Source organism: Leguminivora glycinivorella, chromosome 12, assembly GCF_023078275.1.
Source record: "Leguminivora glycinivorella isolate SPB_JAAS2020 chromosome 12, LegGlyc_1.1, whole genome shotgun sequence".
Lineage (NCBI taxonomy): Eukaryota > Metazoa > Arthropoda > Insecta > Lepidoptera > Tortricidae > Leguminivora > Leguminivora glycinivorella.
Window position 1 is genome coordinate 10,519,236 of NC_062982.1, and position 13,478 is coordinate 10,532,713.

Consider the following 13,478-nt stretch of genomic DNA (forward strand, 5'->3'; position numbering starts at 1 on the left):
CAAAAAACGATCTTAGTAAACCCTTATTCATTTTTAAATACCTATCCAACAATATATCACACGTTGGGGTTAGAATGAAAAAAAATATCAGCCCCCACTTTACATGTAGGGGGGGTACCCTAATAAAACATTTCTTTTCATTTTTTATTTCTGCACTTTGTTGGCGTGATTGATATACATATTGGTACCAAATTTCAGCTTTCTAGTGCTTACGGTTACTGAGATTATCCGCGGACGGACGGACGGACGGACGGACGGACGGACGGACAGACAGACAGACATGGCGAAACTATAAGGGTTCCTAGTTGGATACGGAACCCTAAAAACGCGCTCGCTTCGCTCGCGCTTACTATTTACATCATTTCTCTTTTAGTTATCTAGGAAAAATTTCGCGCTCGCGTTTTCATTTCAAGTCTGCTTTCCTGACTTGGCCACTATAGTACTCCATTTTGTTTGTTATTTTATGTACATGATATCCACGTTCAGCCCCACATAACCATACTAGGGTGTGACTGAAAAAGTTCAACCCTTGTCCCTTTCGTACCTACTCTGTATGATCAAATCCATACATTCTGTAGGTATTGCGTTAATCTTCAAATTACGGCATTACTATGAAAAAAATTTCGCGCTCGTTACGCTCGTGATTTTTTTATCTACGTCGTCCCCACAACGTAGACGTCGTCGTCGTCGTCGTCGTCGTAGTATCTTCTTCCCAAGGGCGCCGAAACTCAAACTCGCTCTACCCTGATCGACCGCACGGGCCGGCGCTGTAGGTACCCTTCCCCTTTAATTTCATTAAAGTGACAAAAGATTATCTACATGTTGGCTACGGCTCCGCGTACAAATCCCAATGGTTCCTAACACCATTGTTCCGTGATAGGAAATAATAATTGAAACAATTTACTTCCTTAATTTGATTTATTTCTTTACTCATACACCTTCCTCTACATAGTTAAATTTCATGTCAAGTCTACTCATCGTCGGTTAAAAGTGTAACCTGTCATTTTTAACTAGATTTAGCCCGATAATTTCATGTCACGTTGTTTGATTTTAAAGAAGCAGGCAGGCAAGCATGGTCGCGCGGTAAATGATATAACATCAGGCCGTCACTTTCGCACTATTTGTAAGTGCGATAGGGACGGCCTGATGTTTTATCGTTTATCGCGCGACCATGCTATCGGTGCAGGTTCCAATATAATCGACGATATAAACCTAAGCCATTATCATAACTTAATCTATAATCATAAATCATATTACACCTGCACGGGAAGCATGGTCGCGCGATAGACGATAAAATATCAGGCCGTCCCTGTCGCACTTACAAATAGTGCGATAGGGACGGCCTGCTATTTTATCGTCTATCGCGCGACCATGCTTCCCGTGAGCGTCAGGACCCCTGGACCACTACAGATATTTGATGTTTAGTACATACTAAAATTTAGTACCTATTTGATACTATTTGGTACCTGAGTACATATATTTGGTACCTCCACTGATATCGAAAAATCGAGCGAATAAAGTGGCCAGACATTCTGACGTCAGGATGTCTGGACCATTTTTGGTTTACATAGTTCTAGACAACACTACTAATTGATATCTTAGTCAATATTTACTACCTATTTGGTACCTGTCAATATATTTTTTTCAAATTTTTTTGGCGTACCAGAAAAAAGTTATGATGGAATTTAAAGTTGTGAGCCCGGCCGTGGCGTTGAAGTATGTAGCGCCTGTCAAAAGAATAGAGGCAAATCCGCCTGCCCTCCTGCGCGTCAACTTAAATAGGAATTTATTTTTAGGCACTCGCACATCATCTCTACTGACTAGTGGCATTAATATAGTCGAAATATAAAAGTAATTAGTGTAATTACACTAGTTTTCCATTTTCCTCCTGAAAGAACCTCCTACAGTCTCAATAACGTCTAATGTCATGTCATGTCCCTGAGAGACATCTCCTGGCGGAGAAATTTGTAAATCAGTTTACCCCTGACAGCCGGTCATTTTTGCGACTGTTCAGCAGCTGTAGAGCTGTATGGCAGATTTGGCGGCATTGTGGTTGTAGGTACTGATAGTAGATGATTGATTTGATGTTTGTATTTATTCCTAATTCATAATTGACACTAATCGATGCAAAAAACAAATGTTACCGAAAGCAGTGGTTTATTTATATGATAAACCCCTATAACGGAGCTCGTGGACCATAGACTGGTCCACATCATCAAAATACATCCTATATACCAATATTACCAATGACGCTGTTAATTATAACAGTTTATGCTATTTTCCCCCTAGAATTTGCCCAACTGTTGCCACGTGTTTAGGTCTCTCAGGAGAAAAATGGAAAACTAGTGTAATTACACTAATTACTTTTATATTTCGACTATATAATGCCACTAGTCAGTAGTAGAGATGATGTGCGAGTGCCTAAAACTAAATTCCTATTTAAGTTGACGCGCGCAGGAGGGCAGGCGGATTTGCCTCTATACTTTTGACAGGCGCTACATACTTCAACGGCACGGCCGGGCTCACAACTTTAAATTCCGTCATAACTTTTTTCTGGTACGCCAAAAAAAATTGAAAAAAATATATTGACAGGTACCAAATAGGTAGTAAATATTGACTTAGGTATCAATTAGTAGAGTTGTCTAGAACTATGTAAACCAAAAATGGTCCAGACATCCTGACGTCAGAATGTCTGGCCACTTTATTCGCTCGATTTTTCGATATCAGTGGAGGTACCAAATATATGTACTCAGGTACCAAATAGTATCAAATAGGTACTAAATTTTAGTATGTAGTAAACATCAAATATCTGTAGTGGTCCAGGGGTCCTGACGCTCACTGCTTCCCGTGCTGTAGACACCATATGTCTAATTTTATTTTGTAGCAAGTTTTGTAGGGTAACTCTATGAGACACGTTTTTTTTTTAATTATCATTTTTATTCTAGAAGCATGTCTGTAAATCGAGGGGTTACGGCGACCATCGACATCGTTATCTCCATTTCTATCGCTCTTAGGTACAATATGCGAGCAGTAGATAAAATAGCGAATTGAGATTTTCGATGTTCGCGGTTGTTGCCCACAACACTAATTAATATTTGTATAAATCTAAAAATCAAGAATGATATTTAATTCAGCTTATATTTGCACCAGTGGTCTATTTCACAACAGTTACAATTGTCGCCCGACTGTTCAACAAGGAAATATTGACGCTGAGTAACAATGTTACTAATCAACCCAGAAATAGGCACAGAATTGGCAATGTCACTGTGGTGAAACAGACCACTGTAGCTGTCTAATCAAATCATCTAAATAAAAATATTAATTTGGTATCTCAGACATTTTTCTGGAATATAAAAATCACAGTAAATTATAAGAAAATCCTTATTACTACCATTATACTTAAATGATTGATGCGTATTTATGCATTTGCATAGTCAATTCTTATAGTTCTATCTAGTCTACATGAATAAGGTATTACACTTCATTATTGTGTTTATACTTTATAGCTACTAGACGGGATCTATTAGATAACGGGACTGAGGGAATATTTACTCTTAGTGCAGATCTGCAGGGCGAGAAGCAGAAAACTATCAAATTTTTTGACGAACCATAGTATGAAATAGCCTTCGTTTACGTAACATTTCAACTATTCACCTGTAGGGCAATCATGGTCGCGCGATAGATAATAAAATATCTGGCCGTCCCTATCGCACTTACAAATAGTGCGATATACGGCCTGCTATTTTATCATTTATCGCGGGACCATAATTGCCCGCCTGGTACTATTAAAACTGCCTATCTTAAAGACAGTATGAAATCGGAAGTGTTGTAATTGTAAGCTTTGAGAAAACTTCTAACTAGTTAAAAACCGTGTTAATTAGTTCGAAATCGAGCTTGAGTCTTGCTGCGTGTCTTTTGCAAGCTTGCCGACGGTTCAACAGGAGGGGAGCTCTTTCCCCAGCCAATGTACATGAAAACCGTGGAATATGAGTACATAATTCCAAAATGAGGGCCGGTGTCTTGACGGACTCGTTTGGCAGGATTGGGAGTTTTATCAGGCTGCCGCGGCGGGTGGTTGATGCCAAGTTCTCCGTTCCCATAGCAACCGGCGATGCGAGTTTGTGGAAACGATGCTCTGAAGTAGTCCTGCTCGACTTCATGCTTTTGGTCGCGTCCGAGGCATGACAGCTTGATTGCCACGCTATGTTCGAACCTTGGGACTTGTCCTGCAAACTGTCATAAAAATATTGTGGTAAAAAAAAACAATTTAACTAATAAATATGCATCCAAATCAAATAACAATCTATGCTTTGATAAAAGCCTGTCATCAGATCACAATATTGTTTATAAATATCTCAATGTTAATTATATCCATATGTTTAATTATAAATATATACCTACAATTTTCCTTTTATAAGGTCAAACATTACAAATATTACAATTCGATAATTATAAATGTAGATATCAATCTACCAGTATGGTAGTATTAGCTTACCTCAGTGATAGCACTGCTTATTCTCGACTTGGCCCAATCTGAAGTATCAATTATAAGCGAGTACACTTCAAAATTGTACCTATCCACCTTCTCCTTGTTATCCTCGCCCTTCGGCACCGAAAACAGCCCAATAGAAATAAGGTTTTCCGTGATGAAGTCTTTACCATCATTTACTTGGTCTACAATGTGATTTAGATCACTTTGTTCAAACATTGTATCCTCTACTATGCATCCTCCCAAGGCATACGGAACATCAGGCTGGCTGAAAGAAAAGATCATGTTTTTGAGATCCTGACAAAAAACAAATAGTAAAATACCAACCAACATGCTATAGATTGGTACATTGACGACCAGTCTGGCGCAGTCGGTAGTGATCCTGCCTGCTGCGCCGCGGTCCCGGGTTCGAATCCCGGTAAGGGCATTTATTTGTGTGATGAGCACAGATATTTGTTACTGAGTTATGGATGTGTTCTATGTATATAAGTATTTATATATTATATATATCGTTGTCTGAGTACCCACAACACAAGCCTTCTTGAGCTTACCGTGGGCCTCAGTCAATCTGTGTAACAATGTCCTATAATATTTTTTTTTTAATTTTTTTTTGTATAGTTTCTAGGTTTGACAAATCTGCATGCCATAGTGAATGGCACTGAAATTTGTTGTATGGGTTTCATTTTATATTAGAAAAAGAAAATACAAATAAGCATAGCACTCAAAAAGATAAACCAACTTAATTTCTTTTTGATTTCAATATTCCATTGTGATTTTCCTTATAAGAAAAAAATAATAAACCCACTATTTTTAGTTAGATTTTGAATTGAGATTGTTACTTACACTTCCTTTATGTAATTTAAGAAAACTATATCCTGCACCGAGTGCAATAGATATTTCTCTGTTACATAAACAATGACTCCCTTGAAGATTCTGGTTTCTGAGATCCTAGCTATCTCTCTATAGAAATCTGACTTAATATCTCCTTTGGACTTTATGTTTATGACATGGTATTCAACATCAGGCAGCTTTGGGATGTAAACTCCTCCTATAAATGGGTTGGAACGGATAAACATGTGGCGAGTGATTGCATGTTCATATGTGATAGATTGTGGAAGTGGCATGTATGAGAGGTACTGAGCTCGCACTGTCAGCATACAATCTTTAGGCGCACTGACATATCTCTGCACCAGGTCCAACACTGTAAATAAAAAGTCAAACTAAGCAGAGTTTATAAATCAGTCAAGTATTCCACAAAAAAAAGAATCACTGAATTCAACATACAGCAATGTTCCTTTTCACAGGGCGGCATACAAGGAATGGGGCAAATCACTTTACATTTGCATGTTATATTGAAACCGGCTGTGTTTGCAAATGTTAGTACAGTCAATGGCTCTGTAGCAAAATTGGCAGATTTCTTGTACTCAATCCCCACTCTAGATGAGCAGCAAGAATGCAAGTCCATTACAAAGTCAGCAGGACTCAGTTGCTCCCGCTCCAATGTGTGCACAGCAGAAAGCCAAGTGCTGCACACTAGCTTGGCTAACATCTTCTCCTGCCAGCACAAGTTGCTAATAATTTCTTTGGCTATTATATAATTAGAAGTAACCTTTTCCGCCAAACTATTACAAGGCTTAATCTGATCATCCCTGACTAATTCCCTCTTTTCTAGATAAGCTAAAATGTTTTCAGGCAGTGGTAGTTTCACACATTTTACAATCCCATGAGGTGTTGCTGCCTCGCCAGCCTCTCCGGCGCCCTCGCTCCCAGACTCGAGAGTGTCTGCCATGGCTGATGTTATAGCTCCGTTACGATCTCGTCATCGGCGTGGCGGTTCAGTGGATCGCCTTTTAGTATAGCTAGTATGAAGCAGTACAGATAAATGAAGAAAAATATCAAGTAATACCCGACATAGATCATCACATCGCGCAAGTGCTTCTTGAGCTGTCCGCGATTGTGAATTTCCGCTGGATCGTAGGCTCCGAGGTTACCTTGTGGTATAGTAAAATATTCGTAAGTTAACCATATGAGCATAGGCAGATTTAGAACGAATAATAGCAGCTGCCCGTGCAATAAGAAAAGAAAAGTCATAAAAGAATGTCCTATATATTTCGGTAGTAGCCAATAGTTCAGTTTGTCACAACACTCTTGAGCGTTCAAGTAGTCACATTCTAAGTCAGAAAGGGTGATAATAAAATAAACTAATAAAAATAATATAGCTCCACTATCGATTAGACACAAAGAAAACAACAGAGTTTCGCCTAATATCATAACTTGTTTGGAAATATAAACGCTTTCAAAAAATACTATCTAGTGTATAAAAATAAAAAGTACTCAAATTACTTTAACGGGAATAGTCACAATCTAAAGATTTGAAACAGTTCCATCTATCTTGCACACTATAGCACTCTAGTTCCACAATTTGGCTGTAAATACGCCGACAATTATATTTTCTTGATATTTTCACCGAGATCACAAACTGCCATTTTTATCAAATGTCAAAATCAGCCACGGCCACAGATAGCAGACCAGAAACTTAAATGTCAACATCGTTAACGATTTACTTGATCGCATACGATATCGCAAATCGTAACAAAATCCCATGCGATCGATCGATCGATCGTGTGTGGCCCCTTGCGACCACCGATTCTATTTTTATCTCACACTACCTACTGATTTTATTATGCCGTCTCATGCGAGTAACGTCCGTCGTAAATCGACCGCGGACGGGGATCTGGACAATGGATATACACGTAACCGTGCAAATTATCGGTCAACGGACGTGGATGTGGCCTTGAGCGCATGGACGTCCGATCGAAATCTGGCTCGCTGGATGTTTTGTTCCGTGCACACTGATGGGTCGCGGTCGCGGTCGATTTACGACGGACGTCCGCGTAGTATGTTCTTAGCTTAGTCCCACATTCACGGTACGATTCATCGCAAAGCGCCAGCCACACACGAGGCGATCCATCGTTTAGGATTCCCGTCGCCACTGTTCCTAGCTTCAAGCTAGGAACATACTACGCGGACGTCCGTCGTAAATCGACCGCGACCGCGACCGATCAGTGTGCACGGAACAAAACATCCAGCGAGCCAGATTTCGATCGGACGTCCATGCGCTCAAGGCCACGTCCACGTCCGTCGACCGATAGTTTGCACGGTTATGTGTAATTTCATTGTCCAGATTCTCGTCCGCGGTCGATTTACGACGGACGTCCGCGTAGTATGTTCCTAGCTTGAAGCTGGGAACATACTACGCGGACGTCCGTCGTAAAACGACCGCGACCGCGACCGATCAGTGTGCACGGTCACAAAACATCCAGCGAGCCAGATTTCGATCGGACGTCCACGCGCTCAAGGCCACGTCCACGTCCGTCGACCGATAGTTTGCACGGTTATATGTATTTCCATTGTCCAGATTCCCGTCCGCGGTCGATTCACGACGGACGTCCGCGTAGTATGTTCCTAGCTTAATCTGTTGCGACGGATCATACAGATATGTCGTCCCGTGAATGGGGGGCTTAAAAATATAGTCTGATACTTACATTTTTTTTGTGACAAGATTTGCTTGGATATTGTCTAACCAAAGAGTAGTATAATATTGTCTAACCATGGTCTAACCCATGTCTAACCCTAGCCGGTAAAAAAAACGGTTTTCTAGATGTTGTACAAAAGGCGGCAAAATTAAAGCAAAGCTCTGTTTTTTTTTCTTGGGTGGACGTGAAGGAGCTTGAAGGCGAAGTAACTATTAATAGAAGACTAAGTACTTTAATTTGGAGCCTATCTATATTTTATTAAAAACAAGATTACAGTACAAATTAAATTTAAGCAACAACTACGAACAATACATCTAATCTTATAATTAACTTAAAATTAAATCTTAAAACCCTAAAGAGTAAAACTAACACAAGCAGGTAATAATTAAATATAAAAAACCTCCCCCAGATCCCCTGCCTCCGGCCTATAGACCCAAGAATGCATGCGGAGTTTCCCCTTTGCACCGCCAGACTCAACTTCTGAGCAAAGAAGGAACCGGCTCTTTGGTCCCCCGAGACACCTATAACCTATACTATAAGCCTATCTTAATTTATACGATTTTGAGTACCTAAAACAAGGGCTGAATAATTTTTGAAATGGTTTTCATTAACTGCATTCATTGAGGTATAATGTACTATACTAGAGAGGACACGGCGAACAAAAAGTTTGCGCCACGAACATAAGTCCAGTGGACTTATGTTGCCTCAGTCAGTCTCTGCGCGTGGTGGGAGGAGGTTGTCTCTGACTGCACACAAATAAAATGAAAAAATGCCTTCCTGTGCTATAAGATACTGTTGAAGCCATACGAGAAAATCTAATAACAGTGACGGTGTCACATTTCATCGGTTAGTAGACAAGTTATTTTGATCTGACTTAATTTAAGTAATTATTATAATGAAGGGACGGGCTCCTTAAACGCGATGCTATGGCCGCCATTTTGACAACTGGAATCATAGATGAATCGCGCAGACATGACATGTAGGTATTAAGGTATAATAATTGTGATCATATTCTGTTTTCAATGTATAATATAAAAATATTTATTTCAATTTATAGTTTTGAATATTACACGGTTCTAATACAAATTTTAGTCGATAATATTATACAATAAGCATGATTTTGAATTATTTCTGAATTATAATTCTCATTATTGACGAAAAATAGTGACACCAAAACTGAAATAGTATTTAATGCAACCGGTGTTTAAGGGAGGTAAAACAAGGTGAATGGCGCGATTATTATTCTGAGCGACAGAAACTTACAAAACTAATTTTATTCAAAGGAAATTAAAATTTATGAAAAAAACAATTACTTATTTTTATTTCACTGAGTGGAAATTAAATATAACACAATGTATAATAGTGCTAAAAGTAAACTACTTAGTATTTCACACACAAAGTATAAAACAAAGGTCTACACTACACTAAAAGTGTCGCGTCTAGGTGGTCTAGTCTTACTCTATGACACGGTTCGCTTCACGCGCATGCGCCTCGCGCTGCCGCCGCTGCCGGTCGGCGCACAGAATATGTTCGAGTTGTCATTTCTAGTACGTAGTACATAGTAGTTCAATGACTGCATTATCTGTTGTGGAACACTTAGCTACACCTTATTTACTTCGATCTAGGATTCCTTTTTAACCACTAAACTTTGCACTAAAACCCCAATAGGAAACTACAAAAAAAAATTACTACTACTAGGCATACCTAGGTAGGTACTACTAGGCAGTAGGTACATATACCTACTGCCTATTTATTCGAGACAAGAAATTGTACGTCTGACTTGATGAGATTTGGTAAATTTTATTCAGATTATGAATAATTAATTATTAATTATAATGTCTAAAGGGATTCTAGGGGTGGTGTGCATAATAAAAGAATATTTATTTGTGTCAAAACTTTTAATGTAACATTCTTTCCTTAAGCTAGTAAAGGCTTGATGATTATTTACACAAGGCTTCAAATACAGGGCAAGGTATAAAACTTTGATTACCATAGAATCGACTCTATTAGTTATCACAACATATTTATTGATTAGTGGTTTTTCTATGAATTATCTTATTTTAGAAAACGGGCTTGTAGCCCAATATTTTGTACCCTATATGGGGTACCTAAAACAATTATAAGTTACAACTGATTTCTAAGCAGGTTTATGATAAAATAGTGAGTTAGTCATGGTCATAAATGTGTATATTATTAACCGTCGCCTCATATCTCAAGAAGGACGGTTATCAAGTCGTCTGTATGTTTTTATTTTTTTATTTTTTTTTATTTTTTATGTTTGTTCCTCGATATCTCCGTCGTTCCTGGACCGATTTTGAAAATTTTTTTTTGATTGAATGTATATGCATACAGATTGGTCCCATTTTTCTCAGAACCCAGTTCTGATGATGGGATCCTGGAGAAATCGAGGGAACTCCTCAAATCTGAAAGGCATACATATGGTGATTTTTGTGTTTTTAAAGGAACAGCATGCATTTAGGTACGGAACAGTGACATTTGGTGCAGTGGAACTGCTGATGATGGCCAGAACTAGGGTTGCCAACTTTTTTTTAGGGATATATAGTATTTTAGAAAATTCCATCTAAAAAATATAGTACACCGAAATAAAATATAGTACGGTACACATAATCGATAACCAAGTCGTAGAGATCGTTCTTTCTGTCCACTCTAAGGGCTCCATTCGGTTTTCATCGATTTTTGACAAGTTTTGTGTTGCATTGGTTGTCTTATTTAAGTATCGTGGAAAGTTGTATGGCCGAATATCACTGCCCAACGCCCAACTCACGTTTCGCGCAATTTTATTCCGCCTTCCCAACTTATTGTTTTATTTGCCAAGCTCACATTTACCAACTTAACATTTGGCCTTTTTTAAAAAGCAAACTTTCATAGTGTCGAATGTTTTACTTAGCGTAATATATAACTAGTTGTACCAAATGTTTTATTGAACACCAACAATATATATGGCGTATTTCGAAAAATATGCAATATTGAGTCTTCTATTACTTTCTAAATTTATTGACAGGTATGCAATTTTTACTTACGTACCTATTAATATTCTTTTAATTTCAATAGTTACCTACTTACTTTTTTTACAAGACCCATATTATAAGTACTTATATTTTTTATGAAATTTGACATTGTTTTAAAAACATTTTTACTTCAATGTAATCTAGACTTTTATAACAACGCAGAAGCAATTTTATTTTTAAACTAATTAAGGCAAAAATTTTGACCAAAGAACCAGTTTCGGTCCTAAAATAGTTCAACTTTGATGCTAAATATCACAGAATCAATGAGCTGTGAAGTAGGTACCTATTATGGGATGGGATGCTAGTTTGTTTAAAGACGATTCTGTTAATATGATATGCTTTAGAAACTATCGTAATATTCATAATACCAATGGATTCAAATCGAAGCTCATCGGAGTAGAGAATCCCGTTAAGAAATGTCGTTACTGAATATATCATGAAAAAAATACAAATGTTTGCAAACAACGGTGGCTTTATACGTAACTGCAATATTTGCAGGTCAGAACGAAGTAATGAAATGTACAGTGAAGGTTAAATATGAATAAAAGCGCAAGCGGAGCGAGCGCGATTTTTTTTTCATTATCATAAGGCAGCGTTCCCACTTATACGTCGCGTGTCTCGGGGCGCGCAAAGGGCGTCCGCGCCACGCCACCTGAGTGTAATTCAAAAAGCGTCTCCTCAGTACATTTTGTATAGGAAAGACGTAAGACGCGCCCCAGGTTTGGCTTGGCGGCGCGCCTTACGTCCTTCCTATACAAAATGTACTGAGGAGACGCTTTTTGAATTACACTCACTGGGTGGCGTGGCGCGGACGCCCTTTGCGCGCCCCGAGACACGCGACGTATAAGTGGGAACGCTGCCTAACGCCGCTCCTGGCGGTTTGACCCTAGTGTAAATTCGCCACTAGCATGAACCCCAAAAATATAGTACTTTTGCGTACTATATATGCTTCATATAGAATATAGTACGCTGGTCCAAAATATAGTACAGTACTATATTATATAGTACGGTTGGCAACCCTAGCCAGAACGGAACTCTTCAAATCTGAACGGCACGCTTATAGTGACTTTGGTATTTTTTAACCGACTTCAAAAAAGGAGGAGGTTCTCAATTCGACTGAATGTTTTTTTTTTTATTTTTGTTTTTTTTTTTTTTTGTATGTATGTTACTCGATATCTCCGAGAATCGTGGACCGATTTTCAAAATTTTTTTTTTGATCGAACCGGTATAACCCCGAGATGGTCCCATTGGCACCAAGTCAGGGTCTGATGATGGGATCCTGGAGAAATCGAGGGAACTCTTCAAATGTTATAGGCTTATGTAATGTTTTTAGTCTATTTTTCAAAGGTACACCAGTATTTACGTCTGATGGTAATAATTTTATGTGGCTGAGCTGATGATGGAAGGTCAACTCCTCAATGGTTAGGAGTTTAAGGATAATTCTTTCACTACTGTACATGTATTCGAACTGATACATATAATATCACTAGGAACCACTAAAAATCAACTGAGCTGATAATGGAAGGTCAACTCCTCAATGGTTAGGAGTTAAAGGATAATTCTTTCACTACTGTACATGTATTCGGACTGATACATATAATATCACTAGGAACCACTAAAAATCAACAAATAAATAAACTTTTTAACAAAAAATAAAACCGCCTTCAAAAATAAGCGCGTTACAAAACACGGAGAAACTAAAAAGCCAAAAATAATAAACCTTTCAATTCAGATTTCTTATCGTATTGCAATAAGCTAAACATCCAAATTATAAACAAATCAATTATTTTTGGAGTCGGTACCAGCCTGTGTATGGTTGGGTGGGGCAAACAGGCAATAGCAAGCCGACGAACAGGTCTGGTACCGACTACAAAAATAATTGATTTGTTTATAATTTGGATGTTTAGCTTATTGCAATACGATAAGAAATCTGAATTGAAAGGTTTATTATTTTTGGCTTTTTAGTTTCTCCGTGTTTTGTAACGCGCTTATTTTTGAAGGCGGTTTTTATAAGAACAGCATGCACTTTCGTCCAGAACAGTGACATTTGGTGCAGTGGAACTGCTGATGATGGCCAGAACCAAACTCCTCAAATCTGAACGGCACGCTTATAGTGACTTTGCCATTTTTATAAGAACAGCATGCACTTTCGTCCAGAACAGTGACATTTGGTGCAGTGGAATTTCTGATGATGGTCAGAACCGAACTCCTCAAATCTGAACGGCACGCTTATAGTGACTTTGGTATTTTTATAAGAACAGTATGCACTTTCGTCCAGAACAGTGACATTTGGTGCAGTGGAACTGCTGATGATGGCCAGAACCAAACTCCTCAAACCTGAACGGCACACTCATAGTGACTTTGGTATTTTTGTAAGAAAAGCATGCATTTAAGTTCAGAACAGTGACATTTATTTAGTTATGT

General features: G+C 38.5%; 2 protein-coding genes across 2 annotated transcripts; both read right to left on the reverse strand.

Moving 5' to 3' along the window:
* Positions 1–2,859: 2,859 nt before the first annotated feature.
* On the reverse strand, positions 2,860–6,278 carry LOC125232076. Its single transcript, XM_048137689.1, has 5 exons — positions 5,774–6,278; positions 5,333–5,690; positions 4,496–4,757; positions 3,777–4,233; positions 2,860–3,654 (listed from the first exon to the last, which is right to left on the reverse strand). Exons 1-4 carry the CDS (start codon positions 6,276–6,278, stop codon positions 3,874–3,876), a joined length of 1,485 nt encoding a protein of 494 aa, XP_047993646.1. The 3' UTR covers positions 2,860–3,654; positions 3,777–3,873.
* Positions 6,279–6,286: 8 nt separating this feature from the next.
* Positions 6,287–6,839, reverse strand: LOC125232077 (protein cornichon homolog 4). Its single transcript, XM_048137690.1, has one exon. It carries the CDS (start codon positions 6,758–6,760, stop codon positions 6,287–6,289), a length of 474 nt encoding a protein of 157 aa, XP_047993647.1. The 5' UTR covers positions 6,761–6,839.
* Between the last annotated feature and the right edge of the window lie 6,639 nt (positions 6,840–13,478).